The sequence below is a fragment of the Anopheles darlingi genome, chromosome 2, assembly GCF_943734745.1.
Source record: "Anopheles darlingi chromosome 2, idAnoDarlMG_H_01, whole genome shotgun sequence".
In the NCBI taxonomy this organism is placed as follows: Eukaryota; Metazoa; Arthropoda; class Insecta; order Diptera; family Culicidae; genus Anopheles; species Anopheles darlingi.
The window spans coordinates 83,571,153-83,596,152 of NC_064874.1; the positions used below are offsets into that span (position 1 = coordinate 83,571,153).

At 50.0% G+C, this 25,000-nt stretch overlaps 2 protein-coding genes across 4 annotated transcripts in view; one reads left to right on the forward strand and one right to left on the reverse strand.

Moving 5' to 3' along the window:
• Positions 1 to 1,884, reverse strand: part of LOC125948111 (transcription initiation factor IIB) — a 2,371-nt gene extending 487 nt beyond the window's left edge. Inside the window, exons 1-4 of the mRNA XM_049673858.1 lie at positions 1,583 to 1,884; positions 1,241 to 1,515; positions 801 to 1,175; positions 1 to 708 (exon numbers count right to left, since the gene is read on the reverse strand). The exon at positions 1 to 708 is cut by the window's left edge and continues 487 nt beyond it. Of these exons, the coding sequence (XP_049529815.1) occupies positions 425 to 708; positions 801 to 1,175; positions 1,241 to 1,515; positions 1,583 to 1,599 (951 nt within the window). The 5' untranslated portion in view covers positions 1,600 to 1,884 and the 3' untranslated portion in view covers positions 1 to 424. The remainder of the gene's footprint in view (positions 709 to 800; positions 1,176 to 1,240; positions 1,516 to 1,582) is intronic.
• A 279-nt stretch (positions 1,885 to 2,163) lies between these two features.
• The window catches only part of LOC125948110 (protein pinocchio), a 24,719-nt gene continuing 1,882 nt past the window's right edge, over positions 2,164 to 25,000 (forward strand). Inside the window, exons 1-4 of one of the 3 annotated variants that reach the window (XM_049673857.1) lie at positions 2,164 to 2,283; positions 3,556 to 3,918; positions 23,676 to 23,769; positions 24,826 to 25,000. The exon at positions 24,826 to 25,000 is cut by the window's right edge and continues 90 nt beyond it. In XM_049673857.1, the coding sequence (XP_049529814.1) occupies positions 3,630 to 3,918; positions 23,676 to 23,769; positions 24,826 to 25,000 (558 nt within the window). In that variant the 5' untranslated portion in view covers positions 2,164 to 2,283; positions 3,556 to 3,629. Of the gene's footprint in view, positions 2,393 to 3,555; positions 3,919 to 23,675; positions 23,770 to 24,822 lie in introns of all 3 variants that reach the window. The other 2 variants (XM_049673855.1, XM_049673856.1) reach the window with 2 other exon arrangements.

Consider the following 25,000-nt stretch of genomic DNA (forward strand, 5'->3'; position numbering starts at 1 on the left):
TATACAGCTCCTTGCAGATGAAGTTAGCGTCACTTTATCCTAACCATTCTATCAAGTTCTGTTCCCCGTGTGCCTTACATTATTTCATTCATTAATTACATCAACTCTCTTGCGCTCTGTGGAAAAGTTTGTACTCCCGTTTGCGACATTTGTTTTGTGGTTGTTACTCTGTACTTGCGAGGACACATCGGATACAGCAACAAAACAAAAAACAAAAACGATGTCCCGTACGGCTTGGGTATCAAAAGGGTGAAAATATGATAATCATGATGATCAGTGATGCATAGTACCTACTAGTAATGTACGCCGTATCACAACGCCTTTCGAGCGGAAGGAACTCCGTTCTTATTCTTCGACCGTGAGCTGTACAGCAGCATCCGGCAGTAGGTACCGCGTTCTTCCCCACGATGCATTTCCGTACCGCTTACACCGGTGGTAGCTGATCGATCGGGGTGAAGAAGTTGAAATCCTCGGGGAACAGCTCGGAGGCATGTGGGTACATCAGGCGATACGATTGGCGAATTGTAACGTCGGCCACACCGGCAATGTCGCCGATTTCCTTGTGTGTTTTCTTATTGTTCGATGCTTGCGAGGCCATATAGATGGCAGCAGCCGCCACCGAGATCGGTGACCGCCCAGGTACGATGTCCATTTCGACGGCTTTGCGCGCGATATGCGTTGCCGCACGTTGCACCACATTGGGGAGGTCTGCAAGTAATCAGCCAGCATGATAGTGGATAATGAAGTGGACACAGACACAGGCCGGGATAAGATGGTATGAGGGTGTGTCCTGCACTTACCGAGATTGGCGCAGAAACGAGACATAAAGTCAGCGGTTGTGATGAGATCCACCGAGGTAGCGAGTGCCTTAAGGGTGAGCTTGAAGCAGCGCCCAATTTCCTTTTTGCTGATTTTGCTGACCGCACAAATCTCCTTGAACGTTCGCGGTACGCCCTCTTGACGGCAGGCAATGTACAGACAGGCGGACGCTTTGGCATCGTTCGATCGGCCTTTCAGATTCTTGCCATCGTGCACCTGTTTGAAGAGATTGTTTGCCCGATCGGTGATAGTTTTTGGCAGATTGATTCGATCAGCCATTGTGCTGATCTCCTTAAAAGCTGCAATCAGCGCTCGATCCGAGCTACTCATCGTGCGTCGGTTTTGATATTTGGCCGCTAAAAGAAATGAAATGCAAACTCAGTACAGCTTCCAACGGGTAAAGAGACCAAGTAATCCTTACTTCCAAACGCATCGAACGATGCAGGACCGGTTCCGGGGCCGATCATAGTGGACAGATCGCCACCACTGAGCAGCGGATTTTCCGGACCACCGACACGAGACGGATCGACGCCGGCCTTCTCGTTGCTGAATGTACGCCACTCGGAGCCCACATCAATCACTCGGTCGCCTACCACCAGGCCACACTCGGAGCAGATCATGTCACCCGCTCGGTAATCCTCTATCAGCGGTGCATCCGGATGTGAGTTGCAGCAGACCTTGTGCAGCTGTATGTCTCTGTTTCGAAGATAAGGAGAGTAATTAGTTCCGATTACCCTAAAGCTACTTCGACGAACGAGCGTACCTTGACGAGCCAGCCATCGTGCTGAATGCTCCTGCTGGCCGCTGGTTGCTAATCGAGCTGCCCGATAGTCAATTACGAGGAAGCCTCTGGGGATGCTCACGGTGGCAGGAATAACCCAAAACGGAAAGTACGCGCACTTCCAAGGGCGTAGCACTCGGTACGAAACAGCTTCTTTCCGGAAAATTTCTCTTCCCCTTCGACACAAGGACTTTCCCGAGGAACAGGCACCAGGAAAATCACGATTTAACTCAAGGTTTTACTGGTTCTGGAGTGTTTTGCAGAGTCGTGCGTCTACGCGGGAGCAGGTTTTGCTTTCGTGTGAAACGTCATCAAGCGATCTGACAGCGGCTTGGTCCGGCCCGAAGCACAGGGTGTTGCTTTACTCCGCGTATTTTTCATTATATTTTAATTATTTTATTATAAAGCAGCTTAAATCATACAGCATTTTATTTTCCGAAATGAGTTAAACGAAGATCTAATTGAATGTTCAGTTAACAAAAAAGTGTTTAATTTTTTTAACAGCCGAGCCGATATTTCGGGGAAATTTTGACAGACTTGCTGATCGGGTAAAAAAACTTGAAAATTATTTCCTCCAGAACAGCAGGCGGAACGAAACGGCACCGTGATTCTCAGGTGTTTCTGTGTTCTGTGTCGGTAAAAACTGTGGATTGCATCGCTCGGAAATCCTGATCCCGAAGAAGGTACGAATTGTCCGTGCATAATTCTGGTGTAGGCGGGAGAAAGCGGACTGGCGGCCAAAATCGTCCCGGGCTGTGAAAGTTTGTGAAAATCGTTCCGTTCCGTTGTGAGGTACATATTTGGTAAAAAATCAGGAAATCATCCTTTTCTTCACCGTAGGTTACTTCGATTGTTACACCGCTCGGTACATCGATTAAAAAGCTAATTTACAATCTCGGTACAAGCGCTCTTGACCGAGGGAAAAGAAAAAAAAAGGCTAGAAAAGGTGATAACTCTGATAACAAACAAGCCGCAAGCAAGCGCTAAAGTGTTGCAGCAAATTGGTTTGTATCACAGAATATCAAGAGGGAAAGGACGACGAGGGAAGCCGAAAGGGTGAAAAGAATAATCCCCCTCTACCCATCCACCCACACCGGCGGTGGTGTGGACAGGCGACAGGTGACACGTTTTATCTTGTTGCTAGCCTCTGATTCGGTGCGTTCAGGTGTGTTTGTTTTTGTTCTTTTGTAGCCACGATTACGTGCTTCTTCTTCGACTTCCTCTCTTTTCATTGTTGAGACGCCGCCGGGACGCTAGCTAGCTGGCACGGCGCTTCCTTTATTGCCGGGTCACGCATTTCGCGTTTGTTGTTTGTTGCTGATGTCAGGCCTTTTTCCAGGCCAACAGTCGGCAACTCGGGTTGACCAGTGTCGCTCAGGGCTTTCCCTGAAAACAGGCCTCTTTACCCGTTTTGTGTCGGCCACAGGCCAAGTCGTACACTCCGGATCAGCGTGTAACAGTTTTCTAATCTTGAGCAAAACAAAACTCTCCCGTGGGTGAGGATTGTGGGTGATAAGTACGCGTCGGTGGACCCCCCTTACAGGCGTTGGAAAGCGCAAGCCAAGCGATTATACTGCTGCGGCCACACGTGTGCCACCTTCCGCCGATAGCTCGGTGAGAGGTGAAGGCTTATACCGTTCTTACGACCACCAGCCATCCCCGTTCCTCAATGATAACGTTCGGTAAGAAGTGGACCGGTGGTCTTTACCCTTATTAGATTCACACCGCCTCGCTGGACATCGCCGTGTGGTCGCAGTAGGCAACGGCTGCGAGTGGAGAAATGTATTATGCGCGATCCACTACCCAGTAGGCCGCGTGGAAGGGGTCCAGGATGATTAACCTTTGGCTCTCCATGCTAATGCAATGACGCCAGTGGCACAACACCGCAACGTTAAATGCCGTTTAGATCGTTGTTTAATGTATGAAATTCTGGAATCTTTTTATCATTTGCACAGGTTCACGTACTCCGGCGAACTGACCGACATCGTTCTACCACACCGTCTGTCCTCGTGCTCGTCCTGTGTTCGTCATGAAATCGTATGATAATGTATCGGCCGCAGTGACCACTAGTGTCGCCGTACCACGGCACATCGTTACCGAATGGGAGGATAATGTTGTGTTCGATGCAGACGATCCGGACTTTTGCAGCACAACCGGCGTTACCCGTTCAATTGGTGGTGGGCCAGCGTCGATCATGAAGCTAGCTGCGGCCACGGCGGTACAACCTCCTTCCCCGTCGGTCTTACCACGATCGGTCACGAGCTACTACGGTCTCAACTCGGCCACAGTGGTTTCGAATTTCAATCATCTAATGAAGGGTAAGTACGGTACGGTTTTGTCAGTTCCGGAAGCAGTTCGCTGTTCCAATTCGAATGGTCATTACAGATTCAGAATGCTGTTATCGAGGTGTACCCCACGGGGTTGCGTGTAGAATTAAGTAATTCTTTACCATTATTTGTAGGAAGTGTGTAAGACGGGCCACTGCATGCGCTTTGTTGTGACAAAAAAAAAAAAAACAAAGGATGAACGCACAGGCGATGAAGCCCACATGTGATCGGGAACAGGGAGTTTGAATAATGCATCGGCCATCCCCCGCTGGTTTGATGAGGGCCAAACAGACACGAGATGATGTTTATGTCCTCCGATCGGTACCAGCACTTTTCCTTCGCTAGCTGGTAAGGTTGTTTGTTGCAACCACCGTATGTTTGCCACCCTCATTATTGAGGGCGATGCAGAAGAACAGCAATCAGAAGGGGGAGGATCATGCGGGGATGTGTATTCGCATGTTGTGAATCTATTAATAGATCCAGCTAGCTTGCACAATTAGCCAGCAACTAAGCAGTAAACATGGTACAGCAATTGTGCTTACGAAAGTCATCATTGCAACTCGTTGTTTGCTCCTAGATTGAAAGTGATATGGTGATCACCCCCTCCAATCTATTGGTGACAACATAATATTGTTTACGCACAAAAGGTACAGTAGCAGGCATGGCTTAGTGCCAGTGCCATTTCTACCTAAACTCTGAAATTGGAGCAAAAACAGCTTATTTTTGCAGTAGTGCGAATAAGGCGTCCTTCCTTGAACCAGCGGTGCCACGAACGTAGGGGCTTACGTGGTTGTTGTGTGTTGATCGTTTTCATTCTTCACCGTACCATAACAAGGATCGTCAACAAGGAGTTAAACATGTGGGAGGAAGGGTCTGGTGTGGAGGGGGAGGTACATGTTTTGGTCATACGACATTCAGTTTCTGATACGATAGCGGCTGCTGCAAGGTGGGGGGATGTGGTGTGATGATCACCACGCACTGCTCAAGTCAGATTAGCAGAAGAATCATCCGATCGTAGCGACGAGCGTGCGAAAATCGGTTTCCTGCTGCCACTCCCCCATTAAAAATTACTAACCCACGCCATGTTTGTTTGGCACATTCGGCTCACCAAGCCATAATCTAATCATAACGCCGAGGAGGGAGTGGGGAAGGTGAGGGGTTCCGATCGCCATGCTCCCACCGTTAAGGTTGTTTGCGATTGGCCATCCACGAATGGTCGCTAACGGGGAAGACGACGACGGGACGAGCCTCTCTTCTTCCTGGTCATGGCGACCGAGCGTGTTGTTATGGTAGGTCCCCAGGTCATGGGCTGGGACGCAGCAAAGATTCTTTTCTGCTTGGCGGCTGGTCGTCAAAACACAGGGTGGTGATCGACCACGCGATCTTATTGAAAAACATTTTGTTTTCCACACAGATGTTTCGCTTCCCTCACGTGCAACTGTTTCACGGATTCTCATTTGTTCCTAGTGAGCAGGGAACTGAGATTTTCTGAGATATTCGATAACGGTTGGTGCGTTGTGGCCCTTGATATCGATACGGCAATGACGTGCGTGCGTTCACGGGACTGGGGACAGGATGCTGACGAGCCCAGTCAGATGAACTTGCTGTGCGCCTTACAAACAGAGCTGGTAAACACTCGGGGAAAAAGGAAGGAGAGTGTTAATCAAATGTTGTTTGATCAAAATAGCAATCATTATCATGGGTCAGCAGTGATAAGGAATTGGATTGCAATGGGTAAAAGGAAACCCCCCACCCCCAGCTGGTGTCTGGGAGACTGATCAGTATTTTTAGTATCTTTCTGACGTATTTCGATCTGTCTTATGAAGTAGATCTTAAGGGGGAGTGATCTAAGAATATGGCTAATTTCCGATTGGATTGATAGCAGGCCTAATAATAATTTAATAATATTAAATTAAAATCTCGTGATGCATTACAAAGAAGCACGGACATCGCAGCTCGATCGCAGCTGATACTACATCAGGACAAGACTCATGGAGTTGTTTGTCATGTTCTAGATATCGTCATGTTATAGAAACAAGTCGTCATATTGTCTAACGCATGTCTACGCGAATCCGATGCGAAGAAAGCATAAACACCGACGCACAGTGATTCCCAGGCTATCAAGGACGTCTGACAGTCGCTACCCGCACATCGAAGTGCGTCTTGGTTTGCACTGATAGTCTGATTCACGCCGTAGTCTGGTAGTGGTGTAGCGTTAATCGTGGCTTGGGATTTCACAGATTAGGGAACCAGTTCATGGATTTCACCAAATGGCACAATAGATTTGATTCATAAATCAAAATTAAATAGCAAATACAGTGTGTCGTTGTCGTCGGGTATATGTGATCTCATGGCGGGAACCCCCGAATCCATTGGAATTATCCACGCGCTATATGAAATGATTCCCAGTTCCCCCTTCTCACCCTCACCAAATCGAGCGTGTAAAGCACGTTCGATTAGCATACTTGACGGCGACACGGCATCGGCAAGGCAAATCCGATTTCATCGACCACGATGCCCATCAAAGAGGCACGCACGGAGCTCTGGAACGTCTCTGGCACGCTGTACGCGCTGTCCGTACATCACGGGCGGGAGTTTCTAGATAATTCATTCCAAGAGCACACACAGTCCAAAAACCTGTCCGACCTCTGAACGAAGACATTCTTGGTACTGTGGGGAGAGAGAGGGGAATCATCGTATCAAAACAAACAATTCCCAATCACGTGACCACGGGACCAAGGAAACCCACTTGACAGCTTCTTCCTGGAGCTGTTTGGGGCTGTTTCTTCCCGTACCTCAATGACGGACTTCCCGGGGGAACAACAGGTTTCCGCTGGGTAGTAGTATGGTATTGCAAACCGGAGTTCGGACGCCGATCCCGTGGCAAACGCTATCAGCAATCAAACGCTACGCTACGATCGCTCTCTAGAGACACCTACCCGGGCCCCGGGATACTGTAAGTGGAATTCGATGTCGTTGCCCGGCTCCGGAAGTTGCTGGAATATTGAGAAGAGGGCCATGCCTCCCTCTCCCCAAAGCGGTGGGGGGCGCTTTCAAACCACCGAGGTCATGCACGTCTTCTATCGCGATCTTCGATTTCTTGCGCGCATGGCATTGCGACGCACTTGCGGGAACCACGTTCATTCCAGCAGAGACAACGGAGATTCCCACGTCCGGAACACTGATGTGCGGCGACAAGGACGTAGAACGGTGCATTCGTAAACAGCCAGACACACACACACGCACACCTGGTGTTGCCTGGTTTCTGGCGGATTTAACCGGATTTAGGATCTAGTGCGTCGCTCGGTTGCTCGCTACTCCCAAAACCACCCTCTAATCAGCTGGTGTTGATGTGTGCTGTTTATGTTTTGATGAGACTCTTGGGTTTCCCCAGCCCCAAAACCACCGCACCACTTCCCATACTTCGACCAACGACGACGATGGCGACGATGCTGCTTATGACGCAAACGTCCAACCGTGGAGTCGAAGGTCCGAAAAATGGCGTCTCGCTAGTACGCTCTCTGTCTCTCTTTCGTTTTTCGGCTGCTGTCCCATTCAGTGTCTAAATGGTCAGCAACCTTCGCATGGGTCAATCATATGCACGACCGTAATGTGACGTCACATGCGTAAACAAGTATCCAACTCAATGCCGCGGGAGGAGGACGACGAAACGGATGGCAGTGATGATGGTGGTGGTGGCGCTGCTGCTGGTTATAATGTGCTGGTTATGCTAAACATTCATCGGACAGGAGGCGAGGTGTGCCAAGGTGGCGATGGTTAGTAGTGTGAGCCAATTTGGTCAACAATTTAATGGCGTCGAATGGCCGAAATCATCTTGTGTGTTGCGATTCATAGTACTACACGACGGGATGTTGTAGACGAGGCGCTCTATAAGATGAGTCATGAGTTCATAGTCAATGTGCCATCACTAGGGCATGTACTGTGGCGAGACACAGAGATAAATCTCGTTATCATCGAACAAATATTGGTCACCGTCTCACCCGGACGAATGACGGGTTCGTGACATCATTCGCTAGGGCAATGGAATTAGCACCGTCGTGTTAGATTGTCTGGTAGTAGCAGGAGCAGCAGCAGCAGAGAAGGCACCAGCCAATGTCTCACCGGCAGCTACCAGTAGCGCTTGAAATGCAATTTATGCGGAATTCATTTAGCAAGTTAACCGCAGTAACAGAGTATCGCTATGCGATGGAAGGTTCACTAAAATTAACAGAATAATGGTTATTGACAAGATCGAGCACTTTCCGATGGGATTCTTCAATTAGAAGTTTCTCTATGGATCAGAGCTTTAGCATCGTTGCATAAGCATAAGATGATATTCGGAAATTACCTCTTACAAAGACTTCCCGGACGTATCTCTGTCCTTATTCTTAATGCCTTACACAATTAAAGTTCCAAATGCCTATGAGATTTACCTATCCTAGGAGATGGAGTACGGATCTCGATATGTAACTTCCTGCAAGTGGATCTATGAAGAATAATACTCTTCTCTCGGCATAAAAGACAAGGACTTGTGGTTGAACCTATAGTTCAAACGATTCTCCTTCTATCATGGGGCTGGCAATTGAAGAAGTAAGTAGCAGCGTCAGCATTACCTTGTGTTTGTTTGCGCTTTGGGGGCATAACCGGGGTTTCAATAATATTTTGATCGCATCTCATCGGGCCACCCGTGGCTGATGCAATCTCTCTACACCCCACAGCGGCTAGATGGACGGTGGGCATGGAAAAGTACGCCCAGTAACGACTGCCTGCCACTCGCGTCCTGTACTGATAACCGACACGAACTGTTCGACCTGCCCCGTCCAAAAACAGGTGTTTGCAGCAGAAGGTGAAAAGATCATACAGCACACAGTGCGCTGAGCACCGCCAAACGATGGCCGCGTGGTCGTGGCCAGATGATTGAACTGTTTCCCATGGTCGCCGCCGAGACCGGCCGACCGGTCGACCGACCGGTCACACAAATGTCACGCTGCAAGTGTAAACAATACTAAATTCAAACCACAAGAACTGGCGCGACGGAGGTTGAGTGTGTTCTTTGGGAGCATGAAAATCGGCAAGTGGCGCGAAAGTGGCGGCTTCTGCTGCTGGTGGGAATTTTGTGGCGCCGTATCGTGGTTGGTAGGGTGTGGTGGTGGGGTGGGGGGAGGGGAGGTGTGTGTGATAAATGGGTTCATGCATGGGGTGTGTTCGCCCTAGCAACACGAATCCTCGACACACTGGGGCCTGCCATGATGACATGTCGCCTGATGCCGGCTGTAATTAAAATTCCGCGACAAAAAGTGCGAAAAGAAGGAAGAGGAAAGGATTATCAATAAACCGCCTGGGGCGACCTAGGGCCGCCGATACCGCTGGCCCGATGTCTTAAAGACCTAAATATCTTATCTAGATTTCGGGAAATTATCATTTAACCCAAGAGCCACAAGGCTTTTCGTGGCAACTTCCACTTATCTTTAGCTTCGATACGGCGCTTGATATCAGCAGTTGAGAGAGTTTCGGGGGATTGATCGGTGTTCTCGGTTTTTTTTCACACCCATTATATTTATCCGCATCCCCCCCAGGAGGGCGGAGAAGGAACGTATCCCGGTGCGAGGAGCTCACCAAGAGGCGGGGCAAAGTATGAGATTGCAATTTACAGTTGACCGACTGTTGGACGTGAGCGGATGACAGTGGTGTTTGTCACTCCCTGCCGTGTATGACATTGAGCTCTTCCTGATCCTCTTCACTAGGTTACCGGTGTAATCGTGATCGTCGTGCACTGCACTGCAATCTCACTCGCCCTATCGCGACTCTGCGCGACAGGCGTGAGGCGTGCAGTGCTCTTGTGCTCTGATACTACCTTGAGTTGCACTTTCGCCGATTTCTTTTTTCTTTTTATCAATTTCTCGCGAATTTGTTTTCACTTATCACGGTCAAAAGGTGAATGCCGATTGTCGGTTACCACGCGACCCAGGCCGACCGAGGTCACTTTGGTCGATATAGAATTTGATTTCAAGGCGGCGGTTTCCATTAATGATGCGGAGCATAGACGCACGACCGACTTTTGACATTCTGAGTTTGACGCTAAGTAAAATCAAGTAAAGGAAGGTTAATATGTCGGTCTTCGGCACATCATCCGATGGCAGTTCAATTAACACAGAGCCTTCCCGTACACCGTAAACTGCTAGAAGATGCTAACGCAATCTGAACTAGGTTCTGGACCTGAGTTTTGACAGAACACAAGAACGAACGATGGCAGGAACTCTCCAGATGTTTTTTTTTTGCTAATTTCGATGTCTCTGCCGTTAAAACCAAATCGGGGGAGGGTGTTTATTTTCAACCAGTGATAATGAACGGTTTTTGTCGTCCTTGGCAGCCTAGAGAGTTCGCGATTGCTTCCATTGCGGTTGACGCTCTCATGGTGATGGTCGGTCGTGCTGGTTTGATGGTTGCGATTTGTGACAGCGAATTTGTCAGTTCCAGCGATAATGAATCACTCACGCGCGCGCGCGCCATCCGTCCATCCGGACCGTGATTCGTGATCAATTGACAACGATGCAGCAGCAACATATGTATGCACATGCACGCCATCGCCATCGAGAAACGTTTTGCGATTTGCATTCGAGGCTCACGTTGCGGATCACATGCAGCGCACATGCTGTAAACTGGGATTTTCACTCTCAGCCCATTCTGCTGGATGCTGGCCGTTTATCGGTGCCCGGTTTGGCTTGGCTTCCGTAAATTGTTGTCGGCCTATTGTCGGTCTCGTTTCGCGTGCACGATTCGATACGCGTGCCTCGGACCATCGAGGGGATTTCGTTTTTTATTTTTTCTGTCGTTTGTTGTTGTTGTGTAAAACAGAATAAAGCGGATCGTTTGGTGATCGTGAGCTGTCACCAACACAGCGAATATTTCAAGATGAGACTCACGGTAGCACGTGTTTGGTGGGTGTCTCGAGGGGGCAAGAAGGAGGCATCGAACTTCTTGCAAATATGCTGGCTTCTGCCCCGGGAGGGAACAAACAGGCAACTTTGTGTAACCCCGCTGTATGGAACAAGGCTGTTCAAACGAGGCTGCGCTGCGCGGGCTTGCGGGACAAAAAGAGGTACTCTCAGTTCCTTAAAGAACCGGCGATTTGCGTCATTGAGCGATGGCGGCCCAGCGAAGCAATCGATTGATCCAGAAGCGACCGATATTGTTTGCTGTCGGGGCTTGTTTTTGAGTTTTGAGGAAAAAGATGGCCTCGGCGGGACGCGGTATGACTTCTCTGGGTAGAATAATGGACTTTAACAGAAAAAGAACTGGGGACATTTCGATAAAGAAGACGTAAATTGAAAATTTTAAAACAAATACGCTTAAAACACCACCTCTGTACCGCGGCCGGCTGTGTTTGAAGAAGCGTTTTCCTAGAACCCTCAATGTAGAACCTCGGTAAAATGTGTTGTTAGTATCGTTGTCGTCCAGGACCGGGGCAATTGCTTATTAGAATCGGTGCTTGTCATCGGTGAGGCATCTTGTAGATAAGATTCTGCGGAAGGAACAGCTGTAGTCCGTCCGATGGTGCCCAGTACCACTGTTTACCGTGGCACCAAATTGCAATTCCTTGGAAACATGAAATACCGGCGACGTCGTCGTGGTTTTACGACGTTACAGAGGAATTCATAGACCGCAACTGGGCGGAAACTGGTCAATCACTCCCACGTGTACGCTGCGCGCGTTTATTCTGCAGTATTTGCAATATTCCATTTTATCGCTCTAACCGTAAACACGAGTTCGAGGAAACTGTTGGTTCAGCTTTTCTGCCACCGGATTCCCGGTCCCCAGTTTCAAGGGTATGCAAACAAAATCCGATCCAGTGTGCCAGATGTAGCTGCAGCAGAATACAGGCAGGGAGACAGGACAAGGAATTTATTAACGGATTGCACTGTTTTGCTCCGATCAAATGCAGGTTTTCGAACTGAAAACACTGTACCAAGGATGAAAATATCGTCTCCTCATTTACGCGTGCTGGGCTGCTCCCGGGGTGACGTGGTGACCGCATGGCACGCGCTCGATCCAGTCCGACACTGGACTGGGTTTGTGTTCCGGTGAAGGTGGCTCGGTGCGAGTACGCTAATCAATAGCGATGGCGAGATTTAATCTCAAATCACGGAGGCGTACTGCCGTTGACGACTCATCACAGCAAGCCACGCGGACACGCGACACGCTCTGGGTGGACTATGGGCCCGCGTCTCGAAGGCGCAATGACTATGATGATGATAGTGATAATATTCTCCATAGTATAACCGAACGCCCGTCAAACATGCAACTGCAACAACAAATGAGAACCAGACAGGCCTGGGAGTATTTCTTCAAATGGCGGAGTTCAGTTTAATTCAATGGGAATAGAATTTATGTAAGTCTTAGTCACTGTATCGTCTGGCCCTTGAATCTATCGCACGTCAACTCCTGACTACAGCGTAGTATGTGATGCAACAAAATGGAAGAATTACCCTGAAAAGGAGTGACACCAGACTCACTTCGCAGTGGCGCAGTCCTTACTTCGCGCCAAAATAGAAGCGAAGATGCTCACTCACAACTATCATCAAGATCACTCGCTCTCTGAGCTGTGCGTACTCGCTGCCACCATCAGCCAGCCTCTCTGTCACATGATCACATCGCTGCGGCCGGCGCCGTTTTTCTCTGCTCCGTGACCATGGCCGCCGTGCGTTGGAGTGTGAGAGGTGGAATATGGGAACAGTGGTGGCCAGAGGAAACAATGCTTCCTATTTTTACCATCCACCCGTTAAACGCCCGCGCCGTGTCCGGTTATTTTTGTATTTTTACGTATTCCGTTTAACACTCCCCGTCCACCCCGGACCCATTCACCATCCAGATATCGGATCTCGGGGTATAACGGGGAACGGAAGCACGATAGCAATCATGATGCTGCACTATTGTGTAGTGACCGAGTGCGGATGCGGTTTTGCATCCAGAATGCGTTCAAACGCAACGAAATGCAACGACGATGGCGACAACGACGACAACGAGTACTGTGGCACGCATACTTCGCAATCGATGACGTGCTCGATCGGTCGTGGTCGTTAGATAGTGCTATTATTAGAGAAAACGACGCCTCGTAAGTTATTTCTAGTCAGGTCCGGCGACGGTGCGCGGGACTCAGACAGCCGAGACACTGACTGTCCAAGTCGTGCCTTAACCGTGGGACAATGATTGTTGTTTAACGCCCGCCATCGCATCCCATCCCATCCAGCCAGCACCGGGCCAGCTCTAGGTGTCAGGTGATCAGACGGGGGATGGCTGTCTATATGGAGTGAATGGACTGCATCGCGAGATGTCTATCGTCCGGTTCGCAATTCCGCCCGGTACCCGACACTCGACGGACCGCGGAATGGAATGAATTGTTGGCATTTCTCCCGTTGCCGTTGGTTGACGTCGTCTGTCAGCTGATATAGCGGTAGACAATGGAAGGAAAAATGTTCTCAAAATGTAGCGTACCAAGCGGCCAAGGGAGGGTTACAAGGAGCAGTAGCAGTAGCGTAATATATGCATCCCAAGAAATGAAATGACGGAGAGTCCGAAGGTCCTTTCAATTCCAACCAACCACCAAAGTGTGGCGGCGTTAGCATCAGTGCGGGCACCATACCGGGAGCAGCAGCATATTACGGCATTTCCAGGAAGAGTAACTACTGTCAACACTGTATTCACTCACCACGACCTAGTACCACACACACACACGAGGTGGCTAGGTCGCCTCCTCGCCAACGAAACGCCATTCTCCTCAAACGCCCCACAGACCACAGAGACCAATGATGATTGATTGACATTTAAAGTGTCGCGCCAGGTTGGCAGCAGCAGCAGCAGCAGCCGGCTCCTATGGTCAGTCTGGACGATTCAAAACATTTGAAAGTCGTCTCCTCGACTCGCCAGACCTCGACGTGAGGTCTCGAATGTCTCGATTCCCGCGAGTCGCGCCAGTACGCCAGTCGCCAATCGCCAGTCGCCAATATGATGATGATGATGATGATGAACCCCGGGCATCCTCATTCCACGGCGGCGTTCCCGGCGTAATGACCAGCTCTCCAGCCAGAGATTGATGGCCCTCAGGTGAGCCAGTCTCTCAAATAAGGAAGAAAGTTAAGCCCTCCAGGCCTTCATCCCACGTGCTGCTGCTGCTCATGCCGGTGCTACTACCACGTGTGCACACCGCACTGCGAGTGTCCGTGGGAGTAAAGTTGATCACTACAAAGCCCGCACACTGTATTCTACCGTGTACCCTATGGGCACTAAATCAATAACGGTCTACTACCGCGATACTTAATCCCGGTGGACCTAGGGGAGAAGCACAAGCTATGCGAGAGCCCGTTGTCCTGTGGGGGGGTAACGCTCAGTGCCCAACAACAGTGTGTGTACATGTGTTGGCGAAAAGTTGTCTGCCGATCACCCTTGCCCCGTGCTTGATGGTTTGATGGGTTTATATGCTTTCACGACCTGCCTGTAGACCGTTTTGTGTGCAATTTGCAGCATTAAACGCATTGCATAATGTGTAATGTGTGGGTGCTAGGTTGCATAAGGACAGGATTAGCAACTGTTTTCTGGAATTATTCTTGGGGGCGTAATGCACGGTCTGTCGCAAAGTAAACAGGACTTTTTTAAACCAACATTTCGGTTTCGGTCAATTTGGTTCACCGAAAGCAAAGTTATTGCGCCTAAGGTAAAGCATGTTAGCATCCGAATGTTATCCGCAGCATCCGCATGTTAGCATCCGAATAGATAATACTCACAGGATACCAGATCAGGTCAGTACGAGATAATCATTTATCGACGAAATAATCATAAAATATGCAACGGCGATTTCACTTCGGTTTGGTTTTTGTGAAAATTGCGCATTTTTTCGATGCTCCCTGGGTGTAATCACAAACATGGCTTGGCCTACTTGAAGGTCTTCGCTGATGACTTCAAGACGCGTTTTTGTATACCTCTGCCACGGCATAGGCAACCAACACCATAAACTTGTTGAACTAATTACAACGTTTCCGTGTCGTAAGGTTTTATTAAGTTTCAAACAAAATATGATATTGTTCGACGCTCATTTTTGTACCGACCTTTGCTTCCTATGGACCAAATCGCATGAAAATTTGGCAGGAAATCAGGACAGGGTTTAACTTTCAAACAGATATACCCACATCAATGTGACGCTTCCAGAAATGTCCCTATTGAAAAAGTCTTGTTTACGTAACTCGATTTTCGTGCGTGCTAGTTGCTGGTTTTGGTTTATGCGACAAGCGATACTGCTTCTAGCTTCTCGCGCTCTTAAACCGGCTGTCCTACTTTGTAGGAACAGGAGATAAGAGCTATGTTTGGGTTTGCACATTCATTCAACTTATTTAAGAATTCCCTTCCGACTATCACGTGCTGCGATGTGCGATGATGACCACCGCCGCCACACCTTTTGCCCTTATGGCTCAGCTTTGCCAAACTGCAATCACGCAGCAGCAGCAGCAGCAGCAGCAGCACGATGCATGATCATCACAGCGAGCGTGCACCGATCACGCTCTCGGTAGGTGATCATGCACCAAGCAGCGACGGTGCAAGCGATTGATGGAACTTTTTGGGATCCCCTTACTCGGGGGCTGAGGAAAGGCGAGTTGGCATCTAATGAACTCGCGAGATAGGATTTCTTGTCTGTCGGCCTGTCGTCGCGAGTCGCGATTGCATAAGCAATTAGCAAGCACACGAGCCAATTACTTCCGACACGACTGGAACATCCAGGTTCCAGGAATTCCAGAATCACTCATCACTTTTCTTCCACCTTTTGTATTGAGCTGCTGCGTGCTTCGTGTGATCGACGAGCGATGGGTGCTCAACTGGAAAGGCGTGGCGATTGCACAACGGTTAATTTATTCGAATAAATTCAAGTGACCAGCTTTGGTCTATCGGAGCTTATCGGAACGATATCACCACCACCGAGGACAGCGGACGGTTATGGCGACCACCACCCGGGGGCTCGCGCGGGGTCCGAATCCGTTTTTCCGATTGATGATCAATGTTCCGTTTCCACTACGTTTCCGAGTCGCAGGTCACCGGCCGGCTGTGTTGCGTAACCAGAGTAGTGTGGCCAGCGTTCGGTGGGCATAACCGGCAGACTGTCATAATATGCCGTACATCGCACTGTTAGCTGTTGTATCAATTGTTGTCGCGAAGGAAGATGCCATCCATCACTTCGGGCACCAGTGGGCTGGAACGGAGAAGAAGAAGTGGCCTTGATGACCTGATGTCGTCCCTCGCCTTTGGGCGCTCGTGTAGTTGCCAAGAAACAGAATTTGGCATCTCCTATTTATAATTGCAATGCTTCCATCCGCGCATATGCTTTGTGATGCTTTTTGCTACAACATTTCAATCTCTCGCGTCGCACATTCTCCGCTGCAGGTTCTAATCGCTGCCAAGGTTGGGCTCGTGTCCGCCAGATAGAATGACGAAATTGGCGTCACCGTCTCACTGTCACTGTCGGGGCAACGCTGCGTAGTGGCATGGCGTATAGCGTATAGCGTATAGCGTAGATTACCGCGACGGCGCCAGTTCCGAACCGGTGCCAACTGGTTGACAGACGCCCTCGGATCGGAACCTAACTGCAATCGCCGCCGCCACCGCCGCCGCCGCCGCCGCTGTGTGCGAAGCATCGTCACCACCACCATCCCTCGAACGGGTGGCCGGACGCCAAACTAATTACTTAATGGTTCACCCCCATTTTAAGTCTAGACTCTCGCGACTCGACGCTGCTGCGTCGATGGTGGTGCTGGTGGTCTTCAGTGATCAGTGAAAGTTGGCTCATCATCTCACCTTGATGGGAGTGATGGCCGTGTGCAGGCGGCGATGGTGGTGGTGGCGAAGGTTCTGCGCAGTACTCTACTCTCTTGGACCGCGGCGAGACCACCTGACTTCCACGAACTTCCTAACGTGTCATCTGATCGGTCCGTGCGACTGTAAGGACCTGTAAGGTCCAGAACACGGCCCCCTCCTCCGATCTAAACGGGTTGTCCGCTACACGGGCTACACGCGCCTTCTCGCCGTTACACGCCGTAGACGGCAGTCAAAACAAACTGGAATTTGATAACTGGGACTATGGAGACGAGACGAGCGACGAGGATGCGATAGCGGCGAGAGAGAGAGAGAGAGGAGGGAGGGAGAACATCACTTCGTGGATCGTGGAAGGGTGTGCCGCGTGCACATGGCATGGCGTGGCCCATACATACCACACACTACTCTCCGCTCCGATGATAGTGTGAGGATGATGATCGTATGTCGGATCGGTCGGTCTGGTGCGTGGCTTATGGGCCGCCGCCGCCATGTGAGAGGATCTGGTTCCGCCCCTTACCTTCGTGACATTTGCATCTGTGCAACGACAAATCTGTTGGATCTGCTCTCTGTGCAGTCTCAAGACCCTCATTTCTTGGCATCCGCACTAGATATGATTGTGTTTCTGGGAAGAAGTTGACTTATTCTACGTCTCTGGGAAGGATTAACCGGTTGTTTATTTGTCTCCCGACCGAGATCAGATCCCGGTGACACGACGGGAGGTAACGGAGCATCGCATTTAATTTCTGCCCTCAATCGACCATACTTTGCGCGGAGCAGAGAGGAAAGGTCCCACAGGAGGACACAGTGCGCCAGCTGTCGATCGGCTATCATCCTGGTCGGTCGCCAGCACGCGCTCGTTTGTCCGTTTGAAAGTCTCGGCGTCTTTGTCGTCTTGTGGCTGCCAGAACCACCTCGTTTCGCGCGCGTGATCCTCGCGCTTTGATACAGTCCATCTCGCAGTAGCACGTGTCACAGCCCATCATATGCGTTGCAAACCCACGAGGTCTGTGTGTGTGTTTTTTTAAAAATATTTTATGTATTAATTTCTCCCTCGAATGCTAAACTACTACTGCGCAGCCATTGTTGCAGAAGGTCCGGGGCTAACCATACTTTCTAACTCCTCACCGCCCGCACTGGTCACTTTCTACCTGCCCTCGTACCTATCTCCTCTCTCCCAGTCAAGCCGTTCTTGTTCGTCTGGTACGCTGGTGCGTTCGTTCGATCGTTCGTTCGTTCAACTGGCCATTTCTCCATTTCTCACGCCATCGAGTCGTCGCTTGGGCCGCGCGCAGAAATAATCACGAGCAGCGTGTGCCCGCTACTCGCAACTCTCGCCATTATTTGGGGTGAGTTTTATTTTTGCCAGCCACGGTGGTGCAGCCGTGCGCCGTGTGCATCTTTTGAGGCGGGTAGGCGAGAGCGGTGGCCACTATGGGGACGGTGGTGCGATGGGAAATTGGCAAACCCTCACCGCGCTTGCCGCGCTTGCACCTCTTTGACGGGTGTTCAGTCACTTTTACTTTTTCGGGGTTTTCTGGTAGGGATGGCGGGGGGGATGCCATGCCCTCGGTTGTGGGGTGGTGCTTTGGAGTGGGATGGTTTCCTTTGAGTTTGAGAGTCTGAGGTGCAGACTTTTACTTGCTTTAACGTGTTTGACCATTTATTGTTGCATTATTTATTGTGGAAGCTCAAGCAATGTTTATAGCGGTAATCGAAAAAAAACTATTACAGCTTTATATGCCATTGCTATTGCTGTTTAGCTAAATGTTTCGACCAAATTTGTCCGGTCTGTTTTAGACGTTTGCTTTCGCGGTGCAGTTGCATCGGCACTGCCGGTCAACCGGATATTAAGTAGACACACTCATAAACTACACCAAAAAAGATGGCATAACAATAGAAACAGACTATTGAACAATCGGAAACTGCTGATCAGCGTAGCATCGGTGCAATCTAAGCAACACTGTACAGAGATTTTCCGTTACAGTTACACAAGATAATGAAGCGGTTATTTATAATTTGTTTAAAAAAAAAGCGAATACATATAAGAAATTTGATCTTTCAGAAGACAGTACAGTAAATATACAGCATTATAATTGAAAAAAAAACGAAAATTGGAAACAAACTGTTGGAAATTTGGAAACATTTAAGACATATGGTCAAGGTTATGAAGTATTCAAATAAGCAAAGCTAAGCAAACATCACAAGAAGAAAAAACTAGGAAAAAATGGAAACAATCAAAATTAAAATTAAAATTACGGAAAAAAACATTTTTTTCGCAACAAAAAGAGAGTGACAAATTAGCAATCATTGGGCATAATTCACAAAACTCTGGGAACTTAGCAGAACCAGAGCAAGCACAGCCTACTTACCACCAATCCATCCATCCAAATCCAAATGGCTTGCAATTGTTTTCCAAAATCCCTGCCAACCGTAAATCTCTGCCAGCCGTCCATCCGTCGGCTGAATCGCGCTGAATGATGCTGCACAAAATGGGTAAACGAATTGCGTCTCGAACCAGTTACCCCGTTTAAGGTGATCGTATGCTGCCATCTCTTCGCCTCCTTTTCTTTCACTCCTACCAGCAATGGGGCCCCTTTTCTGAAGATCATCTGACAAAACACGTATTGCGGAGATGCGCCAATGGTCGGATGCGTCGATCGATTGATCGGAAGGCGGCGGCGGCGGCGGCGGCAACAACGACGACGACGCCGTCGTTGTCTTTCGCTTCATCGTCAAACGTCACATCCGAATGGCGTGATGGTAGGCCAGAGTGGGGAGCGCGCATATCAGGGATCGTCGTCATTCATCGGCCTCTGCTAGCCGCAATGTTCCATCGTAGTCGCCGTAGTCGTTGCCGTTGTGATCGTTTTGCATCCAAAACAAACATTGAACCATCCCCTGCGCGCTCCACCCTTCACGGCGCCACCGTATTGCGACCCCGTGTCGTCTTCTGATCAGCTTCTGAGCGCAGGGCGACGGCGACGACGACGACGACGACGACGACGACGATCTAGCATCGTCATGCGTGTCCCCCCTTCCGATCGCCGTCCCCTTCATTATCTCCGCTGTTCAAGCTTCGAGCACGACCGACGGACGGGGGACGGGTAGGTGTGTATAGGTCGCGTCCGCGATTACGCGTATCACCAGCGCCAAGCCTCTTCTCGTGTGGCGAGCACAAACCCCACCAGAACTCACACATTCGCGCAGCCTGTCCCTGCGAGTGAGCGTGCGTTCCTCTTGCGATACACGCGCGCGCCGTGCTGCTGTTGCTTGCTGCTGGTGGGTTAGTTTATAAATACGGTGCTCCGGGTTGGACCGTGGTCACAACGTTGCTCGCGCTCCATTCGCAACAACCTTCGTTACAACGTCCTCGCACTCAGCTTGCTTAGCAGTAGCAGTTTGATTGCAGTAGAGAGATTGCGTTCCGCTGTTAGTTTCTTCTCCTGCGTGGAAAGTCTCAGTTCGTCATCAGCCAACGGTGTGGTTTTACGTGCGTCGTGTGTTCGCCCTGTTTCCTCAGGTTGGTTTAAACAAAGTGTACCTTCAGCTACTAGGACCACAGAGAAAGAGCGAATACGATTCGCGTACTCACAAAAAAAACCTTCTGAAAGTGCCCAAGTATACCTGTGTTGTTGCCAGGCCACGGCCAAGCAAAGAGTGTAATTTGAAAAGTGTCACAAGTGTGTGAAGCAGTATCATCGTTATCGTCATCATCACCAGGCTCGACTGCAACACAGTAGTCATCGCCTAACGTCACCGGCAAACTAAGCTACTACGACTGCGTGTGGTACTGGTGTTTTGAGCGGAATTGGTTTTTTGAAATGTAAGTTCGATTGTCAAACTCCGTCACACCCCGCAACAGAGCCCCTGTGGCCGTTTGTTGTTTGTTTCGAACGCGAGTGACGCAAAATGACGGACACACACGGAGAGCGCTACTGTTGCTGCGTTGCAAGAAGGCATTCCGAGGCCGAGTGCAACGCAGCCGATGGCGATCGATCTGTTGCTACTGCTTTGAGTGAGAAAGGGGAGAAAAAGAAATTTTCTCGAAGTCGCGCGCGATCACGATCACTGCCGCCGCCCTCCGTCGCGGCTGTTGCGGCCCAGCCTAATCGTTGGCATCCGACGGGGAGTTAATTATCCGCTCGGCTACAGGCTGGACCCCAGCTAATGACCAGGGCGTGAGTGCGTGCAGGTGGTGATGGCAGGTCGCGTTGGAATTCCTTGAAGTAATTTCGCGCCGCCGTCAACTGCACCTTCGGCGAAGGCGCCTCTCAGGGAAACACGCACTGCCGTTGGCGGTGGATCACATTCCAGGCGGAAGGGTGAAGGGGATCGACAGCTCCGAAGGTAGACCCGGGAAGACCCGGTTCCGGCCGGCCCACAACCGACCATATCCGATCGGTTGCGGATTGTACCGCGCCTAGTTGGTGGTTGCTTCCTCGGCACCACCAGCACCAGGCAATATAGCAGAAAAGCAAATACGTTTCAATCAGTGGCAATTGAGGCGTGATATGGCGCGATCATCATGGCACGGGCAGCAGAGGGGATCCTCTCACGACGTGCAAGCCATGGACAGCTGCTAATTTATCGTCGGATAATTGAGTTTCAACCAGCTGCCACTGGCCCAAACCGGGACCACTTGGATCAAGCCAGTGTCCATGGAAACTGGGAGCATTTTCCAATGACAACAGTACTTTTGTTTGTTGGGCATTCTAGGTGGATCCTTATGGTGACAGTACAATCTACGCCTACTTGATGCGGATTGAACGGATATTACACTGTGTTCTTCTGTATGCAGCCAAACAACCATGGTATACCTTGAGAAGAGATTTATATAACTCTCTCAGATCCAAGTAGTGCTATTTACGACTCTGGCAACCGAGTGAAAGGTTGTGAAAAATGGAACAAGTCGAACAAAATCCGTCCATTCCATTTGCAATTTGGCACGATCAGACAGGCCACAGCATCTAAATCGTAGCTTCGTCTCGAAAGTGGGTCACCACCGGCTCGTTTCCCCAACGCGTCATCACCATCACGAGGAAGAGAGGTTCACTTCACTGGTGTCTATCTACGTCGATGCACTCGACGCTCTTGTGGATGCACCGCTCGAGAAGTCCGGATTTTCCAAATAGCACCACACACACACACCCCGCTTACTGTGCGCTAACTTTACGTCTAATCCCCTGCAGCGTCGTTTTGTTGCTTCAAGAAAGAACAATAAAACCATCGACGCTGTGTTTGTAGTGGCTGACCAACTCAGCTCTGCATCGGAATCGTATGAGGATTGCGGAATCGTTCGGAACAACAAGGAAATGACTTCTTCGGTACCGCACCTCGGTGAGGTCTTGTGGAGGGTTCCACGGTGTTCTTTCGGAGGTGGCCGCCGCCACCTCGCAGGTGTTTCTTTCTTGGCGCTCTTTGCACCGCGCCCTTGAACCATCGTGGCGCGACCTACTTTCGCGCTCCATCGACGACGACGTCGACGCCAGGGGCCGCCGTTGTTGCAACGCAATAAAGAGCAAGCACGGGCGGATGTTGGAACCGGTAATGTTATGAAGGATGGGGCAACCTAATTATCGCGAATAATTCAAGACGAAAATGGCTGGAACGCGGTACAAAGTTCATGAGATCACCTATGGAGGGGACCTACACCTACTTCTAAAGATGGTCATCCTTTCGAGAGGCTTACTCCATATCCATATTAATCGGCTAATCCGTGAAGAACCGCGAAGCGTGCTTCTGGTATGTTGCGCAATCGACAACTTGAAACCGCGTACTAGACACTTCTGGAAGGTGTGCCGGTTGAACTCTTCACACACACATACACACAGTATGTAGCTATCCCAGGAGCAGCAGGCGTTCGCCAGTGATTCGCCAGCATAATGGCAATTGGTGGCCATACCCTCGGATTGCAGCTCTCGTTCCGCAAGTGGTTGATGATGGTTGAGTTGGGTGGTCACGCTGTGGAACACTGTGATCATCCGACAACAAGAACACAGCGGGTGTGATAATGGGAGGATGGAGGACCATGAGATGATTACCCAGTTGCCCGGTTCCACTCTTCGGTCGTTTGGCTCACGTGAGCTGCTGCTGATTTCGATTCCAGGCAGACGAGGAAGTAGCTTCAATTTGGGGCGACAGAACGACACTGGAAGAGAGAGAGAAAGAGAGATACGATGAGAACGATAGGAGCTGATAAGCGCAACTGCCAGCAACCCCGACATTGGATGATGTAACCCGGGAACCTTTTTACCGCCAATGGCGGCATGCACCGAAATGGTGCGTGATCTTGGTCGGAGCACCCTGTGCCCGAGTGACCCGATGAGAAGAACAGACACCCGGAGACTGACTTTGGCTGGAGCGGACAGATAGGACAGAGTTCAAGAAGCATCTCGTCCTGGCTCGGTCTCGGTGATATGAAAGTATTAACATACACACACGCACACGTGTGTCCGCGCGGAGACGAGTCAGTCCCCAAGGAATGGCCACATTATCAGATGTTTCGCATGCCTCTTAATAGCTCAGGAATGTCACGTCGCTTTGCCGGGAGATCGCGGTACGATGAATGGCCCTGGCTGGTGCCATTGTGTGACTAAGTGATTCGATGTGGTTGCCGGACATCCTGCTTCACTCTAGCACACAAGGGAGCTTGGGGCTGCCGCCTACTGGCGGTGGTAAAGTGAGGTTACGTGTGGACCTTTCTTGTCCTATCGATCCGGGGTATGGGCTCTGACTTGCTGGGGATGTCTATTGCCCTCTTTCACACTTTCGTCACACTCGCCGGAAAGGGGGATGGCTTAAGGATTTCCGGCCATTCAACCTGCCCTGATGAACGCTCCTCCCTATACGTTACTAATTTCTGAACTTTTCTTTCTTCTTTCTTTAATTACCTACAGTGTCTTCAAGTGCGAAGTTATCAGCCTTCAGCAACAGCATGTCGGTTGCCAGTGTACAAGCCCCCCATCTGGCCGATTTGTGCAGCTCGTTGAGGTAAGCTTTATTGCTGGGAATTATAGTAAGATCTTCTCCTAGTGGCTCTCGACTTGCGCACACACACACTCGAACGTGGGCGTACGCAAGACGTACTTCCCGTACACACGTCTCTTCACTAGGCAGCAGCAGGATGTTGTCGTGTTTGGTTAAACCCAAGTAGTAAATGCACCGTTATTTAAAGACTGTCTAACCTTCAAGAAGATCTAACCTTCAAAACCTCGCAAATCCCGAAGCGACAGCATCAGCGCCTACTGCAAACGGAAACTCGATTTGCGTTCAAGAAACATGTTCGACGAGTTGTTATTTATTTTGGTGTTGCCTTTTTTGCGTATTGACTCAACGGAATATCCGTGAGCAATCACGTGCGTTGCGTCGGCATCGGGTTATTTATATTTTTAGCATCCTTACTCGATACCAGCCCCTGTCGCTTAGTCGCTTGTTTTCCAATGAATCGGCTGGAGGATCACCTGCTCCTTCTGCGTATCTATGGTGACGCATCTATTGGCGTGCCGTTTCATTCATAAAGCGCCGAACAGATACGACCGTCAATCGTTTGTTGACTTCCTCCCCAATCGCTAGATAAAGAGTTGAATCTTGAACTGACATTCCGCCGCCGATTGGATTGATAAGATTTCTAAGTTTAGCAAACGATTAAATATAGTCCCCCTGGTTCCCACTTCGCCTTGGAATGTGGTGCGATGGATGGGTAACGTCATGGGGCACGCGATCTTCCAATGACGATCGTAGTAGTCATAGAAGGGCGTTGTCGTGTCCGGTGACGTCGATGTGTTCGAGAGTTGATACAACAACAGGAGGAGTAGACCACTCGCATTTCAACACCTTTTGCTGAATCATTCTGGTTTGTCGTCGGTTCGGTTGATGGGTTGAGGCCACGCCATGTGTGGCAATGAAGTAAAACGCAAAACGGAAAGGGGGCGGCATCATGTGATACGTTGTCATGTTTTGCGTTTGTTATCCTTTACCATTCATAGTGCTGTTCTTGACTAATGTGCTTTCGTTTTCTCCATTTCTGTCCTTCTCTCTGTGCAGCAGAACTAGCCTCAGTATGTCCTCGTCACTGTCCGATCTAGTCGGCAGTCCGTCGCTTGGTGCCGTGTTCGATTTCCACTCGTCCGATGCCGTACTGACGATCGAGGAGCTACGGGAACAGCTTGGTTCCTGCTATACGTGTGGCGTGTCCTGGACCGAGGACCAAGTCTCGCTCGAT